At 43.9% G+C, this 20353-nt stretch overlaps 1 protein-coding gene across 8 annotated transcripts in view; it reads left to right on the forward strand.

The window, feature by feature from the left end:
* Nucleotides 1–20153, forward strand: part of RBM47 (RNA binding motif protein 47) — a 159088-nt gene extending 138935 nt beyond the window's left edge. For 5 of the 8 annotated variants that reach the window (XM_059672778.1, XM_059672797.1, XM_059672805.1 and 2 more), the window contains 4 exons: nucleotides 8643–9805; nucleotides 10676–10882; nucleotides 13537–13736; nucleotides 17410–20153. In XM_059672778.1, the coding sequence (XP_059528761.1) occupies nucleotides 8674–9805; nucleotides 10676–10882; nucleotides 13537–13736; nucleotides 17410–17649 (1779 nt within the window). In that variant the 5' untranslated portion in view covers nucleotides 8643–8673 and the 3' untranslated portion in view covers nucleotides 17650–20153. Of the gene's footprint in view, nucleotides 1–8642; nucleotides 9806–10675; nucleotides 10883–13536; nucleotides 13737–14335; nucleotides 14496–17409 lie in introns of those variants that run through there. The other 3 variants (XM_059672814.1, XM_059672820.1, XM_059672825.1) reach the window with 3 other exon arrangements.
* The last annotated feature ends 200 nt before the right edge of the window (nucleotides 20154–20353 follow it).

Below are 20353 nucleotides of genomic sequence, written 5' to 3' on the forward strand. Positions count from 1 at the left end.
AAGAGCCTGAACTTGAGTCTTCAGCGTAGTGCTTGGGCCTTCAGGTAAATTCCCAGTATCCTGCCTCCTTCTTTAGCAGAACTTTTACACTTTAACCCTGGGGTATGTCCCACTGCCGGAGGCCTGCCTGCTGCGGGAGTGCCCTCCCTGCTGTTTACTCTAGTGGGTGGCGGCAGCTTGGCACAGGCAGTTAAGATAACCGCTCAGGGTGAGGCCGAATCTTGGAAACTTTTTGCAGGAGCTGGCCTTCAATTACGCCACCCCCCACCCCCCCACCCCCCCCGCCCCCCTCCCTGTTCATGGCATTATATGCCCTTTACTCCTGAAACTGATCATCTGAAATAGGTGCTGACCGTAGACCCATCTTAGAGATGTGGGGATGGAACTGAGGTAATCCACCTTGTGTGACATGGTTAGTAAGTGGCACCGTCATGATTTGAACCTACATTTCTTTGACTCCAAAGTCTTGGCTCTTAACTAGCATGGTATGTGTTCTATTCTGTCCACATTGTGTGTGTCAGGTCATGCCTAATAAGCGACTATTAGGAAAGACAAAAATATTATGGCGTGAGTAAGATACATCAAAATAGAAATCTAATCACAAACAGAGATAGAATTACCTCTTGGATAAATACATTTTAAAACCTTCCATTGAATTAAATTCCAGTTAGAGCTGGAAGACCCTGCTCCCCACTGAATAGATCTTCAAATTTCAATGTGTCTGCTGGTCAGCAAATAACTCTCCCCAAAATTCCAAATTGCAAAATTAACCCCAAACACACACACATACACACACATACACACTCTCTAGAGAAATGAACCAAAGTTAACTGGCAGTTGGGATAATTCTACAGTAAACACAAAACTGTTCTGGATCCTAGGTAATGATGGGTTGATAAACATCAGAAATATTTCGCAATACAGTGGTATCCCTTGCCCCTAATGCATCCCAGTTCAAACTTAAAAATCCTCCTGAAAGGTACTCTGAACCAGTACTAAGAAAGGAATTCGAATCCCTGATGATTTTTGCTTTAAGTCTGACAACAAAACAAGGACAAGCTCAAACAAGGACAACAAAAATTCTAGCTAAATAGTTCAGAATAATAAGAGCTTGATTTGCAAGGATAGGTTTCTCTGTTTGTTTTATTTGCCAAACTGTGCATAAGTGATTGGTTTCAAATATATTGCCATGTTTGTTTAATGCTAGCAGCCTTCACTGAACACTAATGCAGTGCTAGTGTGTGTGTGAGAGAACGGCTGTGGCTTGGGAGGGTCCGGCCTCAGGGGATTTGGCATCCCCGTGCATGACTGATGGGACCTTTTGCATCCAATTCAGCAAGTCTCTTCAGGTTCATTCTGGAAGAGCCCTTGCACAGTGCTCTGGCCAAGGGCTAGATGAGAAACAGGCTTACCCTTGGATGCCTGAGCCACACCACCAAGCGGAGACGCACACTGCCAGGCAGCTTACTGTTATGAATGGAATCTGGGAGACTCTGGTCCACCGGTCTCCACCAGAACTCGCAGGCTGGACTTCTCATACCGACGGGTTTAAAGCTGACTAAAATAACCTCTCGCCTGTTTCCTTGTAAACAGAAGCATCCAACAGAGGGGCAAGATTCCTACAAGTTCAAATATCTTTTTTTTTTTTTTTTTTTAGTTCAAATTTCTCATGCTAAGATTTCTTGAGCACATAGTGCAGGGTTTACACTGGGAGCTTTACACGGATCGTTCCATTAAGGGTCACTGAGGGGCAGCTGGAACAGACTTCAGCCAGACGATCAGGGTTTCAAGACCAGCTCTGATGCTCATGACGCGAAAATCTACTTAATCTCTCTGTGCCTCGGCTTCTTTATAAAGTAGAGATCCTAATGTCCCATATGAACATTGTGAGGATTGAAGTGATAAATACATATAAAGAGCTTAGCACACCACCTGGTACATAATAGACATTAAATAAATATTAGCTATTTTTGTCGCCATTTTAAATATAGAACATTGAGGCTTAAATTAGTTAAATGGCTTCTTCCCAGGTTCACCACTAGTAAGCTGAGGAGCCAAGATCTGGAACTAGGTCTCTCTGACTCTGGAGACTGTATTCAGTGGGCTAGGCAGCCAAAATCAAACCGTCCAGTCCATTAAAAACTGTCATATCCTGAATGGGAGGAAATTGGGTAATTCTGTGCCATTTATCCAGATTTTTTAAATTATTATTCACGTACAAATTTCATCTTATGAAGTCAGCTTATTATCCACTAGAGGCCTGATGCATGAAAATTCATGCACTAGAAGGGGGGTCCCTCAGCCTGGCCTGCCCCCTCTCACAGTCCAGGAGCCCTCAGGGGCGGGAGGCGACCTGGCGATCAGGGGAAGGCGATGCCCCCATCACACCTCTGCTGCTGCCACTGCCGGCAGCGCCAGCCTCGGCCGGCCCTGGTTACCTGAGCCTCGGGCGGCCCTGGAAGGCTGGGGGGCTGAGGGGACTGGGGGACTCTGGAGGCAGGCATGCAGCGGGGCTGAGGGGACTGGGAGCTACCATCTTTGAGGGTGGGGCAGTCAATTAGCATATTCCCTCCTTATTGGCTGTGGGGGCTGCCATCTTTGAGAGCGTGGCAGTCAATTAGCATATTCCTTCCTTATTAGATGGGATGGTGTCCACACCTCCATCCCAAGGAGAATACTATCATTCAACAGGTAGTATTTCTCACTGTTCCCTAGTCACACACTCATTTACACTAAAGAGGGTTTCTAAAGCATAGTTCTGATGGTGGCTGGATTTTACCTTGAGGAGCGATGGCCTATGAGAAACTAATTAAGATACTGAGGCACAGCTCTTTTGAAGCAGTCTTGGGCACTGAGCACGAGTACTAAACGCCTTCATTCTTAGCTCTTTTGTATTTGAAGCATCATTCTTTAGTTCCTTTAACTCTGAGGAAAACCCCATGAGGACAAGATGGTACCAGTGCCTGACACATAGTAGGTGTTAAATAAATAAGTATTTCTTGAATGGAATGAATAAATGGGCACAAACCCTTCCATTTGTGTCTCTTAAGAAATTGTTGTTTACCTGTGTGTTAGGAGCTGTCCTTTCTTCCAGGCACCATCATCTGGGCCAGGCAGTTAAACGGAAAACAGCTTAGAAGGAGGGGGAAAAGGCAGGTCAGGAAGACTGTCTTTGAAATATGTTAGAATTTCAAAACTGGTCCTGAAATTAAGTCATTGCTCGGTACAGGAAACAGAGGGAAAAGTGACTGTAATTTTTAACAATGGGAATGTACGTTCTTTACCCTCAGTGATGTTCTCTGCACATCTCCTGGAGCAGAGGTTGGCAAGCTTTTGTACGTGGCCAGGTAGTAAAAATTTTAGGCTTTGCAGGTCAGGGAGTCTCTGAACTATTCAACTCTGCCGTTGTGGTGCAATAGCATCTACAGATGATACTTTAGAAAAGGGGGCGGGGTGTATATCCGTGTTCCCCAACAAAAACGAAGGGCAGGCCAAGGCCATAGTTGGCCAAGGCCTGGTCTAAAGCATGTCTAATTGTAGTAAGTTACACATTCTGTTACATCTCTAAGAGAAAAGACATGTTAGCTGTATAGTTCCCCCTTTTAAGGCATTGAATAAATTATCTTTTATAAATCTAAGCCTGTGGGCTCAAATTCATTGCACAGCATACCATATAATTTTTCAACTATGTTATATTAGCTATGAAGATAGGAGAATAGGGTTTATAAACCATATAATTTTTTTAATGTGTTAAACTAACTCAATGTATCTTTTTTTATGGCTTCCAATGAAATTATAATTTTATGGAATCTTATTTTTGACTATTTTGCATCACTTTTTTTGTTTTTAGAAATTGTGATAAAATATACATATAACAAATGAACCATTTTAACCTTTTTTAAAGATTTTTCAAATTGATTTTTAGGGAGAGAGGAAGGGAGAGGGAGGATGAGAGAGGGAGAGAGAGAAAGAAACATCAATGTGAGAGCAAGACATCTATTGGCTGCCTTCTGCATGCCTCCTACTGAGGGTCGAGTCCACAACTCAGGCATGTGCCCTGACTGGGAATCATACCAGCAACCTTTGGTGCATGGGATGGTACCTAACCAACTGAGCCACACCAGCCAGGGCACCTTTTTAACTTTTTTTTTTTTTTTTTACAGAGAGGAAGGGAGTGGGATAGAGAGTTAGAAACATCAATGAGAGAGAAACATCGATCAGCTGCCTTCTGCACACCCCCTACTGGGGATGCGCCCACAACCAAGGTATATGCCCTTGACCAGAATCGAACCTGGGACCCTTCAGTCCGCAGGCCGATGCTCTATCCACTGAGCCAAACCGGTTAGGGCTTAACTATTTTTTTAAGTGTATAGTTCACGTTGTTGTTCCCATCATCCCTAACAAAGTCAGTAAACACCAATTCCTCATTCTCTCTTTTCCTGACTCCTGGCACCCACCGTTCTATTTTCTATCTCTATGAATTTGACTATTCTAGGTACTTCATATAAGTGGAAAGATACAGTATCTGTACTTTTGTGTCCGGCTTATTTTCACTTACATAATGTCTTCATGGTTCATCCATGTGGTAGCCTGTGTCAGAATTTCCTTTCTTTTTAAAGCTTAATAATACCCCATTGTGTATCTATGCCACATTTTGTGTATCCATGGAAGTGGCCATGAACATTTGTTTTTTCCCGCCTTTTGACTATTGTGAATAATACTGTTGTGATCACTGGTGTACAGATATCTGTTTGAGTTTCAGTTTCTAAATTCTTTTGGGTGTATACCCAAAAGTGAAATTGGTAGATTATATGTTTAATTCTATGTTTAAGTTTTTGAGGGACCACCATATTGTTTTCTAAAGCTGCAACATTTTACATTCCTACCAGCAATGCTCAAGTGTTCCAATTTGCCCACATTCTTGGCAACATGTATTTTGTTTTAAATAATAGCCATGCTAATGGGCGTGAAATTGTATCTCACTGTGCTTCTCACTTGTTTTTATGTCAATGTTTGTAGTTAATGTAATAGTTTAGATATTACATTAATTAACGTCTGGTGCAAATTAGATTTGTGTGTGTGCATTTATTCTTCTCCTAGCTCCCAAATTATATGACATGGCTTCCAAGAACATGTAAACAATAAGATTAATAATATAAATAGCTAAATTCCTGGCATTGGGAATATAGAAGGCTGAAAAACAACTATAGCCAATATTAGGTGAGCATGAGAGTGTGTTGTAATGTTCTATACAGTTATTAAAACTGAAGTGACAAATTCAGTCCTGAACTTCCTAATGGCCAAAGAAAAAAGGGAAAGAAGGCAGGTAACGTGATTCATTTATTCCAGATGACGTAAGCTTAGGAGGGCAGGGAAAGGCTTTCCTTGGCTCAAAGATGTAAGAAATAAGCTATAACTATTTTAAATGAATTAAGTTACTGAGACCAGCAGATTTCAGACTGAAAACAGAATTTGGGGTGAATTTAATGGGGTTACGATTGAAAATAACTCCCATAACCTGACCATTAGAAGACTTTTTTTTTTTTTTTTTTTTTGGTAAAATGGTAGTTTTAAATACAATTAGGAAAACGAAAAGTCAACTCCACATAGCTCAGCAGAATGATAGGGTCTATCTATTCCTTTGGACTTTAGTCAGTGTTTTAGTAATGCAACACATAAGATCTTGAATTGCCTCATACATGTTTATAATATATACTTAGCATTTCTTTTCCAGGGCAAAGATGATAAACACACATGTGTTTATATAAATAGTATTCTTAAGAATATGCCCTTTTCTTCCATTTGAAAGGAGGAAAAGATCTTCATATTCAAATCTGATATTGAAATTTTTGTTTCAACTTGAAACTATAGGAATTAACATCTCATTTTCCCAAATGAATACTAAAACAAAATCCTTCATGATAACTAGATGTGTTGCCAAACCAGCTTTCAAGCACTTGAAGAGCAAAGAAAATTAAAAAGTAAGAATAGAAGCCTTATCAACCAGATGTTTTTAAAGAATCGGGAAAGTGTCAAAATTACTCTAAAATTAAGAGAATTGGTCTAAAGTTTTACCCAGAAATTTGGATGGAAGATAATAATGACATTTCCTGAGCATTTGCAATGTTCTGAGCACAATTCAAAGTGCTTTGTATATATTGTAACTCTTCTAAATACCATCATCAGTATCCCCATTTTGTAGATGAAGAAACTGAGGCATGGAGCAGCTAAGTATCCTTGCCCCAGGTCATACAACTAGGAACTGTTAAAGCTGGGATTCACACACAAGCATGCCATCAGCTCTGGAGGCCACACTTCCCCCACTAAACTATACCGGATCTAGATGCTACAGCAAATAAACCAGGGTAGTATTGGTTTGGCCAACTGGCAAATAAACATCTCAGACTTACTTATTTACTTACTTACTTATTTATTTTCTTCCTTCCTTCCTTCCTTCCTTACCCCCCACCCCCCCAGAAAGGAAGGGAGAGGAAGAGGAATAGAAACATCAATGATGAGAGAGAATCATTGATTGGCTGCCTCCTACACGCCCCCATTGGGGATAGAGCCTGCAACTCAAGCATGTGCCCTCGCTAGGAATTGAACTGTGACCTCCTGGTTCATGGGTCAACGCTCAATCACTGAGCCATGCTGATTTCTGTTGTGTCATTATAATTTGTTTTGTTTTTTCTTTAGATAAATTTAATTATCCTTCAAATTTCCCTTAATACTCTTGTATATAATTCCTAGTAGATTTTTTTAAAAAAATTAATGAAGCTCCAGGTCCTTATTAAATGATGAAACCTTAGTAAGCCATTATTTTTTATGTTTTTTCCAAGAGTTTTAAGACCATGGAGGAATGCTTATAAAATGAAGTAAAGGAGCAGAATATAAATTTGCTAGAAGCCAAGCTCCATCCCCCCCCCCAAAAAAGCTTTTTTAAAAAAAGATAAGTTTAATTTTAGCTATCATTGAGTAGCAGAATTAGGAATGATTTCTTATTTACTTGGCTCGATTGTCCATAAAATTTACTTGAATACTTTTATAGTCCAAGAAATGAAATAACTTCATTTTTCAAAAGGCCAATCACAGTTTTTCATTACAAAAGCGCACTGTGCAGCTCCTAGTGATAATCTTATTGTATAATTTAAAATCATTTCTACTGAGAAAAACAATAAAAAATAAAATCATGCCCTACCCGGTTTGGCACAGTGGATAGAGTATCAGCTCATGGACTGAAGAGTCCCGGGTTCAACTCCAGTCAAGAGCATGTACCTCAGTTGCAAGCTCAATCTCCAGTCCTGGTCCGGGCCCATGTGGAAGGCAACCGATTGATGTGTCTCTCTCACATCAATGTTTCTCTCTCTGTCTCTCTCTCCTTCTTTCCACTCTCTAAAAACAATGGAAAGAAATATCCTCAGGTGAGGAATATATCTACATAATTTCCACAGACCCCTGAGCTGTATGAATGAAGGTGGCACAGTTTAGACCTGTACTATCATCTATGATTCTAAATTAATTAATTCTTTTTAATTCTAAATTAGTTAAAATTAAATATAATGATAAGTTCAACTTGTCAGTCCTGCTAGCCCCAGTTTAATTGCTCAGTAACCACAGGTGGCTGGTGGCAGCTTTTCTATCACCACAGAAAGTTGCAATGCACAGCACTGGTTTAGAAGAACCCAGAATCTGAGGCCAGGCAACTTGGCATCGAGTCCTGGTACTAGCTGGTACTTGCTATGTGAAATGGGCAATTTACTCAACCTCTCTGAGCTTACTTCCCCACAGACAAATTGGGACTAATGATAATATCACTTACCATGTAAGGCGATTAAGATCAAATAAGATAGTGCTTGTGACACTGCTCTGAAAACTATAGTGTGGCTTACCAGGTAGTTGCTGCTTCACGAGTCTCCCGGTTTGAGCTTAATCTCTTTGAGGACTGATTCTAAATCCAAGATTTTTGCTTGAATGGCACCATTAAAATCACACTTAGCCGCTCTTTACCACAGCTCCTCGGCCAAGTCCTTGGCAGTGTGCGTGGTCCAGTTCGTCCTTGTGAAGAGCGTCAGCACACAACTCTGTATCTACCTTGTATAGCACCTCAAAGTTTTTCTTAACAATGTAAATACGTTGCTCTATTTCCATTCCCAAGTGGAAAAGACTGTATTTTAAACAGAAAGCAAAGAAAGAGGCTTTGTCTGCCAAAGAAATAAATGTGGGTGAAGTGCTATCACTGGAGGGAAATCAATCTGAGTTGACAGGCAGGAATTAAGCAAAAGATGTTGCCATTTGCTGCAAGAACGTAAGCTTTTCACTGACAATTACAGCAGGTTCTCTCTTCGAAGCTGATTAAGCGGAAGTACTTGCTCGTTCATTCTGAATGTTTTTCCGAGTCAACTTCTGGTTTTTCGTGCAATACCACGTGACTAGACTATTTTAGAGCTGCTGCGTTTCCAGAGCGGGTCTCCATGTTCTTTCTCATGTAACCACCTGATGGTTAAGCATGAGCCTTGTATGTCTTCAAAAGAAAAAAAAAAGGGGAGGGGGGTGAGGGGGTGAGATGGGGGGTGGAGGAGTCGGGTTCTGGCTGCACTCGTGCAGATGCCACCACACTCACCCTCCCTCTCTGCCTCCCCCAGGTTTCCAGCAGCCGTGGATGCCTCTGACATTATGACTGCAGAAGATTCCACTGCAGCCATGAGCAGCGACCCAGCCCCCTCGTCCGCGGTCAGGGTGCCCGAGGGCGTGGCCGGCGCACCCAACGAGGCGGCGCTGCTGGCGCTGATGGAGCGCACGGGCTACACGATGGTGCAGGAGAACGGGCAGCGCAAGTACGGCGGCCCGCCGCCCGGCTGGGAGGGCGCGCACCCGCAGCGCGGCTGCGAGGTCTTCGTGGGCAAGATCCCCCGCGACGTGTACGAGGACGAGCTGGTGCCGGTGTTCGAGACGGTGGGCCGCATCTACGAGCTGCGCCTCATGATGGACTTCGATGGCAAGAACCGCGGCTACGCCTTCGTCATGTACTGCCACAAGGCCGACGCCAAGCGCGCCGTGCGCGAGCTCAACAACTACGAGATCCGCCCGGGCCGCCTGCTCGGCGTGTGCTGCAGCGTGGACAACTGCCGCCTCTTCATCGGCGGCATCCCCAAGATGAAGAAGCGCGAGGAGATCCTGGAGGAGATCTCCAAGGTCACCGAGGGCGTGCTGGACGTGATCGTCTACGCCAGCGCCGCCGACAAGATGAAGAACCGCGGCTTCGCCTTCGTGGAGTACGAGAGCCACCGCGCGGCGGCCATGGCGCGCCGCAAGCTCATGCCCGGCCGCATCCAGCTCTGGGGCCACCAGATCGCCGTGGACTGGGCCGAGCCCGAGATCGACGTGGACGAGGACGTGATGGAGACCGTGAAGATCCTCTACGTGCGCAACCTCATGATCGAGACCACGGAGGACACCATCAAGAAGGTCTTCGGCCAGTTCAACCCCGGCTGCGTGGAGCGCGTCAAGAAGATCCGCGACTACGCCTTCGTGCACTTCGCCAGCCGCGAGGACGCCGTGCACGCCATGAACCACCTCAATGGCACCGAGCTGGAGGGCTCGTGCCTCGAGGTGACGCTGGCCAAGCCGGTAGACAAAGAGCAGTACTCCCGCTACCAGAAGGCGGCCAAGGGCGGCGGCGCGGCCGAGGCGGCAGCCGTGCAGCAGCAGCCCAGCTATGTGTACTCGTGCGACCCCTACACGCTGGCCTACTATGGCTACCCCTACAATGCGCTCATCGGGCCCAACAGGGAATACTTCGTGAAAGGTTAGTGGGGACTGTGCTCCTGGGTAGGCCCCCCAGAGCCGTGTCTGCTAGGCGGGCCGCGTCAGGGATGTTGTGGCTGTAACAGAGTTGGTGGATGCTGACCCCCTACCTACCCTCATTTGGATGTCAGTTCTGGGTTCCTTGCTGGCATTTAGGAATTCACCTCTCTAGCATTGAGAGACATGCAGAAGGTTCCTGTGTATGGAGTGAGCAGTAGAATCAGGGGTCATGCAAGCTCTTGCATGCTGCCTGTCTGGGATCTACCCAGTTGGGGGTCTAGTTTCCGGGTCCTCCAGTTAAAACCTACCTGTGTAAAAAGAAATTCTATCTTTAATATGTAGGGGAGTAGAGGGCACAACATTGTTGGTTTGCTTTTTTGTTTGTTTGTTTTTCGATCATTTGACGAGGTACAATAAAACCAGGCATTACATCGGGAAACAATACCAAGATTCTGGGTCCTGCTCTCGGCTTAACTAGCCCTGTGACTTCAGTCCGTCTCTTCCACCTCCCTAGACCTGTTTTCTCACGCATGAAATGAGGAAGATAAACCAGCAGTTCCCTTCCAGTTCTAACTTTTTTTTTTTTTTTTTTACAATCGATGACATTTTTCTTTATTGAAGTTACAGTTACAATCCTAGGAACAGCACCCTGCAAGTTCATCTCTTGCATCAGGTAGACATACGTAGGATGGGAATCTAGGCTGCAATGAAATGTCGGAAGCATCTTCCCCAGCTCACTGAACAAGAGAGGTGTAGCCCCCTGCAACTTAGACGTGGGGCCAACATCTAAATGCTAAGCACCTTGCGTTGAGATCTGCCTCCTGTGCTGTCACTGTTGGTTGCTCATCATTTTTTGTGTTGTTATTATAAGCAGGCAGCATAAGAGGCCGGGGTCGAGGTGCAGCTGGCAACAGAAACCCAGGGCCCAGAGGTTCCTACCTCGGGGGATATTCTGCTGGCCGTGGTATATATAGCCGATATCATGAAGGGAAAGGAAAGCAGCAAGAAAAAGGATTTGAACTTGTACCGAATTTGGAAATCTCTACTGTCAACCCAGTTGCCATTAAACCTGGTGCAGGTCAGTATAAATGAGAGCGAGAATGCATCCATTCAGCCTAAATCCCAACCCTCTCTTTGCAGCAACCCCAAGCCTATGCACATGGGTTTCTCCTCTTGGAGGCAGCCAGAGATTAGGCAGAGAATGTGGCCTCCTGACTGTTCTTAACCTGGAATTTAGGAAGACTGTCTAGCTTTGACCATGCTCAAGTCCAGCTTTCCAATAGTGGGTTTTTCAAATGTGTGTTATCCGTTGTTAGGCTTTTTCTCAATCTCTGACTGAGTCGGCAGAGTTGTGGGGGCAGGAGGCGGATAATGGAAGAATACGAGGCTGTTCTATATCTTCTATCAGCTCAAAACTGTCTTTTCCTTCACTAAATCCGATTTCCACTCCAGCCATCAGAAGCCAGAGGGTGCAGCTAGCTTATTGCCATTCTGAGAGTTGTAGAAAATTCCCCTTCTGGAGCAACTAGCACTACTTGTCCCTTCTCATGGACTTAACCAAGCTGGACCTCCCGGGAACAAGAGAACAAGGCAGCTGCTAGTTGCCTGGATTCCAATTCCCTGCACTCATTTCCTTCTCTCCCTGGATCAATAGATTGGAATAGGGCTGCTCAAGGGATTCAAGCCAGGAACCTTGAACTTTGCTTTCCCCTCCAGGCCTCTCAAACCAGTTTGCCAGTGCTGTTGTGCCCATTGGTGAGACAGGTCTTTCTGGCCGTAACCTGCAAGGAACTTTAACTCCACTGTATGAGCACAGCACAAACTCCTTATTATTAGCACACACCAGGGGAAAAAGCCAGTAGTGGGTAATCAGGGAACTCCTCCTCCAGACCACTTCCTGGTCTCCCTGAGGGTAGATTGAAGAGCTCTTAGAGAGACCCCTCACTTTGAAGTTCAGCTACTCTGATTTTCTTCTGGTCCTTCCAGCTGACAGTCAAGGGCTCTGCTCATTTTGGGCAGAAGGTTCGTGTAGGCCACCTCGGGCTTAAAAGCATTTTCCCAGTAGAACTTCCTTTTGAATTTAATTCAGTGATATGATTTGGGTTTTTGTTTTTTGGGGTATGGTGTTTTTTGGGGGGTGGGGGGGGGGTGTTGTTTGTTTGTTTGTTTGTTTTGGCCTGTGAAAAAAATTCTGCAATTTCTGCAACTAAGTGACTCCTTAGACTGGATTTCTGCATAAATGCCACTGGTGTTATAATCATTGTAAAACTGTTCCTGTGTCTTTCTGTAATTCCATAAAACAGAGCCTGGAGACAGGAGTTGCTACGTCTACTTGTTGGAAAAGGGACACCTGTTGGCAAGCTGCAGTAGCTTAAGGTTTAACTAGAGAAAAGAACTCTTTAAACCATCTTTACTGGCATAGTCGTGTCCCGGGGCCCGGCGTAGAAATTCCTGAGGGCGGATAACCAGAACAAGCCAGAGTCACTCTGCACAACTCCAGTGTAGCTGAAACGACAGCCCTCTCTGAGCCCCGCCCCTTCGCCTCTATTTCTGTTCAGTCCAGAAAATTAGAACTTCCCATTGTAGGAGAACCACCAGTGCAGTGGTGAAGTGACTGGGCACAAGACCGTATGGTTGGAAAGGCAGATGAAAGATTTGGCTAAGGCTTTAGGAAGATTTTATTGGACGACCATGCCATTGTTTAGCCTACAGTCAAATCTGTTTCTTTACCTTATATCAAGTCAGCTTTCATTAGAATAAATGTGCCTACTGTTGAAGAAAAACCATAAATGAAAGGATATTTGTGTATGCATTTCATATTCTTGTTTATCCTTTCAACACACACACACACATGCACACACACGCACACACACGCACTCGCACAAATGCCCCCAAATCAGGGAGAGTATATTTTCTTTTTACCTCTATTAATCATACACTGACATTCGATAACGCCTGTTTGAATCTCAGAGAAATGAGGTGATCTTTACTCACAGAAACACCTCTTTGAATTGGCCGGTCCCATTAAAAAAAAAAAAAAAAAAAAAAAAAAGTCACTACTGCTTCACTATTGAGTGGACATTAGAAAAGTAGGGAAAATTTCATTTTTATAATGTATTTTTCCTTGAATCAGTAATGTTGAAATCTGAAACACAGGTGGGGAAGACATACACAGACCTCGGAGTGCTCAGAATGAAACCTTCCACTGCACTTGCTTCATGGAACTCGGTGAAACTGAAAGGGCAGTAGGTCTGATGAGGGGAGAAGTGAGTGAGACAGGGGCTTACTCACCCTGCAGGGCCTCCAGCCTCTGTCTCAGAGCCTGTTTTCTCAGTTACAAGGCCCCTTCTTGCTCTGTAGGACATCAAGAGTAAGATTCAAAATGAGATTTTTCAATCCAGAGTTACTTCGCACGGCCCCGGTGTAGCTGAAACTAACAGGGAAATGGTGCAGAAACCTAACTCTAGACTTTCCTCCCATGGTGATCTCTTGGGAGCCTACGTCCATGCCCACGTGGTTCCTTCTGAAAGACCAGCGGGGGCTGGGGGAGGGGGTACCTGCCACCTCCTCTCTCTTCTTCTTGGGTAGCACCTCCTCACCTGTACTGAGAAAGCAAAGTTAGCAGGGAGAAGCCCATGGCTGCCAAACTTGGTTTTTAAAAATGTCAAGACAGTGATGGGCCTTTTAAGTGACGGGAGTGATGCACCTGTTTCCCTCTTACTTCTCTTGCAGTGGCCATCCCTGCCATTGGGGCCCAGTATTCCATGTTTCAGGCGGCTCCCGCTCCTAAAATGCTTGAAGATGGCAAGATCCACGCAGTGGAGCACATGATCAGCCCCATCGCCATGCAGCCAGACCCAGCCAGTGCCGCCGCCGCTGCCGCTGCCGCCGCCGCCGTCATTCCCGCGGTGTCAACGCCGCCGCCTTTCCAGGTACAGTTCCTGCCGCAGTCATTGTACTTTGCGTGTGAGGCCTCCCTTTGCGTGGGTTCATTTACTGTTCCCAGGGGAGCTCATTGTGTGCCTAGCTCTCTGTTAGAACTATGGAATCGGGTGGCAGAAAAAATGTTTAAATAAATCATGACAGGACAGAACAATTTTCAATAATAATTGCATAACTCTGCTGTTCTCACTAGAGTTAAAGATGGGAAGCAATATACAAAAATGACGTGTAATTTTTCAGTGTCACAATATTGTGCTTACTGTTTTGTTTTTTTTATGGCACAATAATTTTTAACTCATGGTTTTTTGTTAAGGTGCCAGTGTCAGGGAGATAGTTCCCAGTTTCACATTCTGAATTGCAATGAAGAATTTCGTTTTTAAATCTCTCTGTGTATAAACATATACATTTGTATAAATGTATACATCTATAAGCATGTATGTACATGGAGAGAGAAATATCTGTAGAGGTAGGGATATGTGGCACTTTACACAATCTGCCCGTAATCATCTCCTCCAACCATATCCTACTCTTCCCACATCTCTCCCAATCCACCCTCACCTTTCACCCTCCTCCCCAACTTTGCTCACAGTGTTCTCTTCTGTGTAGTTTCCTCCATCTCATCTCATCTCATCTCATCTCATCTCATCTCATCTCATCTCATCTCATCTCATCTCATCTGTAGTATCTTCCCCATCCACTTAGCCTTGGAAGTCTCACTACCTACAGCGGTACTTGGCATATGGCTGTCAGTATGTTCCATCTCCCCAATTAAAATGAAGCTCCTCCAACCTGGGCTGGTTTGGCTCAATCTCGGTCTCTCTCTCTCTCTCTCTCTCTCTCTCTCTCTCTCTCTCTCTCTCCCCCCTCCCTCTCACCCCAACCTCCCTCCTTCCTTCCTCACCCCACTCCCTTCCACTCTCTCTAAAAATCAATGGAAAACATATCCTTAGGTGAGGATTAACAACAACAACAAAAAAGATCCTCCAGACGCTACATCTTACATTTCTTTGTCTCTTCAGTGCATAGCACACGGAATGCCTGTAAGTGAGAGACAGCCATTTAGCCAAACAGAAAATAAAGTCTTGCTAAAGCTGTTCTTTGTGAGGCAGCGAAATACCTTCCCAGTCAACAAGCACAAATACTCTGGCCTGGGAACTCTTATCTAACTGGATAAGAATTATCCAGAGAACAGAGATTCTTAGACTCAAACCTCAGAGGATTCCGGTTCACAGAACTGAGCTGCTAGAATCCACATTTTGTACAAGCTCCTCAGTGATGCTGCAACAGCCAGGCTTGTGAGCCGCTGGAGTGGGCTGCTGCTCGCTTGCATTTGCCCACTTGAGCACCAGTCTGGAATGCATTATTCAGAAAGCTGAACGTGTATTCACCTCCCAATGTGTCACCGAGCATTCTCTAACGCAGGCCTTCCTGCAGCCAAAAACTGGAATAGGTGTCATTGATTCACACTGTAGAATGACAGCCAAGTGCCGTTACTTCTTGTGAACTGTGAATATCTACAGTAGCCTACAAGCGATACTTGGTGGAATTATTGTAATAATTTGTAATTCCTCTTTATTAAGAAACGCGTGAACTTCTGCCTTTGACATGTAGCATCGGTTCTGGTCAGGCCCAGATTCCCGGCCTCACGCTCGTGTTGAATAGCAGGCTGTAGCTATCTCTTGTCACCCTGCACTGGAGGTCACCTTCAGGGCCTTTATTTGATGTCTCTGCTTAAGAATTTGCTCAATGTACCATCATCAGTCAGTTGACTCCTTTGGCGACTTGTCCCTCCTTCAGCGTATTCTGCAGAATGCCTGGTGCCACTCACTGTTTTAACCTGGGAATGGCTCCGTTGGGTGTGCTTGGCCTGGGTGCTGTCCCTCAAACCTACGTGCTCTGTGGCCCGCCCTCTGGCCTTTGACCTGGCTTCTCTGCTGTGCTCCATCTTCACCCTGTCCGTGTTCTCTGCCAAACTGCAGCAGAGCAAGGAGCATTCTAAACTCTACCCCAGGTTGTAAGATGTTGCCAAAGAGGTGTTTGTTGCTATAGGTTATAGAAGGCAAGATAATGTGGCTTTAAATAAAGTGCAGGCTCTAGGGTCACAGTGCCACTGCTCCAAAGCTGTTCCTCCCTGTGCCAGCCACTGAGCACATGCTAACCTCTCCATGTAATCCCATACCAGCTTCATTAGTGGTCATAATGATCCCATATGTCATACAAATAAGGCGCTTAGAATTGTGTCTGGCAAACCACAATCTCTCAGTTATTATTATTATATCATTAGTATAATTATTGTTTTGGTTATAGTTGAAAAAATGACTCTTAGATTATGAAGTTCCTTTGAACATAATTTTGTCACTCTGATTTGCAGGTTTTGTAAAGGAATGATACTCCTTTATAAAAAAATCCAGGAGGAAGTAATTTTTTAAACCTAATTCTCTATGTCATGTATCCTGAATTATTTGCAGATGCATTAAGACATAGAGACCCTAGCAGCATTTGCTATGGGGCAGGCATCCTGTGGAAGATAAAGTGCTCCAGAGATTTTGTTAAATGTATGTCTTATTTTACCAAAAATCCCCTTCTCTGTGCCAAACACTTTGGGAAATACTGAACCACAGTATGCCCTCTCTACTCACATTTGCTCTGAAAACATAGAATGCTACACTTTCAGGTAGAGAGGAGGAAGTAGCAGGGACTTTTACTGTCGGTGGTGGCAGCTACATCGAGGCAGCTTTAGTCAGCTTATTTCTCCTGATTCACGTGAAAACTCCTCCTTATCCTTCACAACCCAGCTCAGTGTCTCCACTTCCGAGATGCTATCTCCAGCTTCCCAGGTTAATGGGTTCCTTTTGTAAGTTTCTGCAACAATTTGTATGTGTGGTGGTGTTACATCTTAGGTGGTTGAAACCATTGCATTTGTTGGAGATCGTGTGTGGTCGGTTGTTTTGAGGAACAGCTTACGAAGCTGCCCCTTTGGAGGTCTGCATACTTTTTTCCATAAAGTTGTCAGTCCTTTCTCCTTGTTTTTGAAATATCGTGTTCCTTCAGTTAAGTGTGAATTGAGGCAGCCGGCATGTATTTTAGGTCCCTGTTTTAGGGGGTGAAATATGTTTTTATTGACTTTTAGAGTGAGGAAGGGAGAGAGAGAAACAGCGACCGGTTGCCTCCGTAAGCACCCCGGAACCAAACCCACCACCTCAGCATGTGCCCTGACCGGGAATCTAACCAGCAACCTTTTGGTGCACAGGACAACACTGAACCAACTGAGCCACATCGGCCAGAGCTAAGGAAATGTTTAATTACTGTGAGATCAGCTAAGTAAAGGGTGGATTCTCAACTTCCTTGTCTAGTTCCCTGGGCTTATGCTGATAGAGTGAATGGTGGGTTGAAGATTCCTTTAGCATTCTGGTTCTCACTTTCACCTGTGGAATTTGCATGAGCCTTGAGGATGCAGCTCCACCTTAGCTCAATGGCTCGTTTCACCCCGCTTTAAACAAATATTTGTCCTTTGTTTTCTCCTCTCCCTCCCCTCCCTGAGAGTGGAGACCTTTATTTTTACACCTGGGAGTTGAAGGAATGAGTGGAGTTGTTAAATGAATGGATGACTAAATGGGGAAAGGTGCTCCCGATGGGTAAGGATTCTTTTTCTCTCCTCCACAGGGCCGTCCAATAACTCCAGTATACACGGTGGCTCCAAACATTCAGAGAATTCCCGCTGCCGGGATCTATGGGGCCAGTTACGTTCCCTTTGCTGCTCCGGCCACAGCCACGATCGCCACACTACAGAAGAACGCGGCCGCGGCCGCCGCCGTCTACGGAGGCTACGCTGGCTATATACCTCAGGCCTTCCCTGCTGCTGCTATTCAGGTTCCCATTCATGACGTCTACCAGACGTACTGATTCTGGGGGTGAGAGCGGAGACGGATCGCGAAACTACCACTGAAGGAACACTTTACTATTTATGAAGAAAGAGCATGGTGGCTTAGCACACAGATGAAACCTGAAAGTGAAGAATGTAGTCAAGTACCATACTGAAATATTTTATATACATGAAGTTTTCACTAGTTTTTTAAGACTATTTTCAACTTAGCAGCCTGTGTTCATACATTTCTAAGAGACTTGTAATGGTTCGTGCCTTAAGACCATCTCTTAAAAATTTGTATGCTGTAGTACGTTTGTATAGAGGTTTTTGTTTTTGTATTTTTAAGGATATATTTTCAGTATGAAGGTTATTTTCTTAACTTCTGCACTCCAGAGATTTCTATTTTGTAGTACCTTCAATAATATATCAACTATATATTAAAAGGCACACTTGAGCAGCTAGGGAACTATTTTGAAAAATATATTCAATATTTAAAGATACAAACAATAGTGCTTTAAAACTATCACATAAAACGTTATTTTAAAAATTATACTGGAAAGTGCAATTTTAAAATGAGTAAAACCTCTATTTTTGCTGGCATTAAGGGTTGACGGGGTTACCATGTGTTATCTACGATGGTTCTATTTTTTTAAAAGAAATTAAACACCCGGTCTCTCCTTAAGCCAACATTGGAAAGACTTGTCACACTTCTGGGTCTAAACACTGGAATGCTCTCCCCTGCCACCATTACCCTGGGGCCTGCTCATTCTCTCTGGGTCTTTGCTCTTAAACTTAATATTGCCTTCTACTCCCCTGCTCATCCCTGCCTTCTACCCGCATCCCACCTCCCTGTGTGGCAAGTCTAGAGCAGATGAATTACTCTGGTAGAGAAAACATGGGTGGCTTTTGTACTTCTGGGTTTTTGTTGGGGATTTTGGGTTTTGGTTGAGGACGTATTTTCAATAGCAGACTATGTGTAAGCACAGATTTTAGTAGTTTTCATAAGACATCTTTGCATAGCTATTTAATTGCCCGATAGAAAACTTCAGTTCCTTTTCTCACGCTTGTATTTTATTTGCTTTTGAAGTATGAGTTTGTAGAGACGACGAATGTTATTGTAGCAAGGCCCCCCCAGAGACTCCTGTTGCAGAAAGTGACACTTCTAGTTGCCTTACCGTGTTTCATGCAAAAATGTCTGTGGTCGCCAGTGGCGTTAAAAATAGTCTGTTTATTGGACAGGGCCTCCCTCCGTGGCTGTGCCGCGTGGCAGGTGAACTGCGCCGACCGTGCACGCCCAGGAGGAGGGGGAGACCGGCAGGAGTTAAGACATAGTTTGTAAATACCCTAATGCTCCTTTTTAGGTTTTTTATGTTGCAGAAGTTCATGGTATAGAGTTTAATGCAAAAGGAAACCACTTTATTTCAATGTTATTAAAGCTTTGTTTTATTAGGAAGTAAATATATTGTTGCAGTGTTTTGTGCCTGTTTAAAGGCTTTTGTTTAGCAGAGTGAATGTAAGATACAGTAAAATATTAAGATGGTCATCTACTTTATGAAATACATCAACGTGGAATTTTTTTTAAAGGCTCTACCAAGGAAGTGAGTTGTGCAATAAGTAGCAAGTAACACAGTTGTGTTTTTATATAATACTAGAGACCCACCAAATCTTCCCACTCGCTGAATTTTTGCTGGTGGCTGAATTCTTATTTGTGGATTAATAATAGGATCATGCCTCAAACAAATATTTTAGTTTTGTTTTAAATTTTAAATTAAGAGATTCCCAAATTCTGCACCACTCTCCCCCCACCCCCGCCACCAATTTAGAGTGGGTGAATTTTTTATATATAAGCAATATTTATTTATTGTGTGACGTTATTGGGTGCTCACAGGGGCCTTTAAACATTCCTTCCCACCATTCCTAAGTGACATACAGCGATTGTGCAATGTTCCTGGTGATGTACCCAGCAAGCTGCACCCAAACTCGAGTCGGTTGGAATGAGTAACCCAACGAAATGCCGCTTGGACCAGGGCCGCCGCCTGTGGCTTTGTGAGAAGAAGCAGTGTCCTTCCAGTGTCTGATGGCCACAGAGGTTCCCTGGATGAGACTTGGACCCAGCGGTCTTACTGTATTTTACATGTGCCTGTACATTGTTTGGGGGGGAAAGAATAATAAAAAGTAAAGGAAAAAAAATGATATCTTAACATGGCAAATGCCAAACTACCTTAAAAACAAATGTTGGTGACAGCCAGTTAAGTATCAGTGAGCCTTTTATCTGTTTCTATTTCAAACCCATTTCACATACACTACTGAGGTAAGTTTATAACTTGAAATGTGAACTTTTTTTTTTTTTTTTTAGGGTTAAGAACAAACTATATAAATGTTAAAAAAAAAAAGCTTTAGAGTTTTCTGTTTTCAAACGTGCTAGCAGTTTACTTCTCTTTAGTTGCTTTGTATTTGAAAAGCTTTAAACTTATTTAGATCTTGCTCCATTTACAATACATTCTTAGGATGTATGTAGTAAATAAAGCTTTCTTTAAAGCAATTTCAAAATCTTATTCTAAATTGTGTTTTCTTTATGTCATACTAGGGACCCATAACCTCTTTTTTTTTTTTCTTCCTGACAAAATTAGAAAAACCCTAACACCATAGAAGGAGTGAACTCATTCAGTACTTTCAGCTGGAAAACCAGCAAGTGGCTATCATGTCTTTTCGTTTGGAATCACCGTTGTAGATGGAGTACAT

The sequence above is a fragment of the Myotis daubentonii genome, chromosome 1 (assembly GCF_963259705.1).
Source record: "Myotis daubentonii chromosome 1, mMyoDau2.1, whole genome shotgun sequence".
Taxonomy (NCBI): domain Eukaryota; kingdom Metazoa; phylum Chordata; class Mammalia; order Chiroptera; family Vespertilionidae; genus Myotis; species Myotis daubentonii.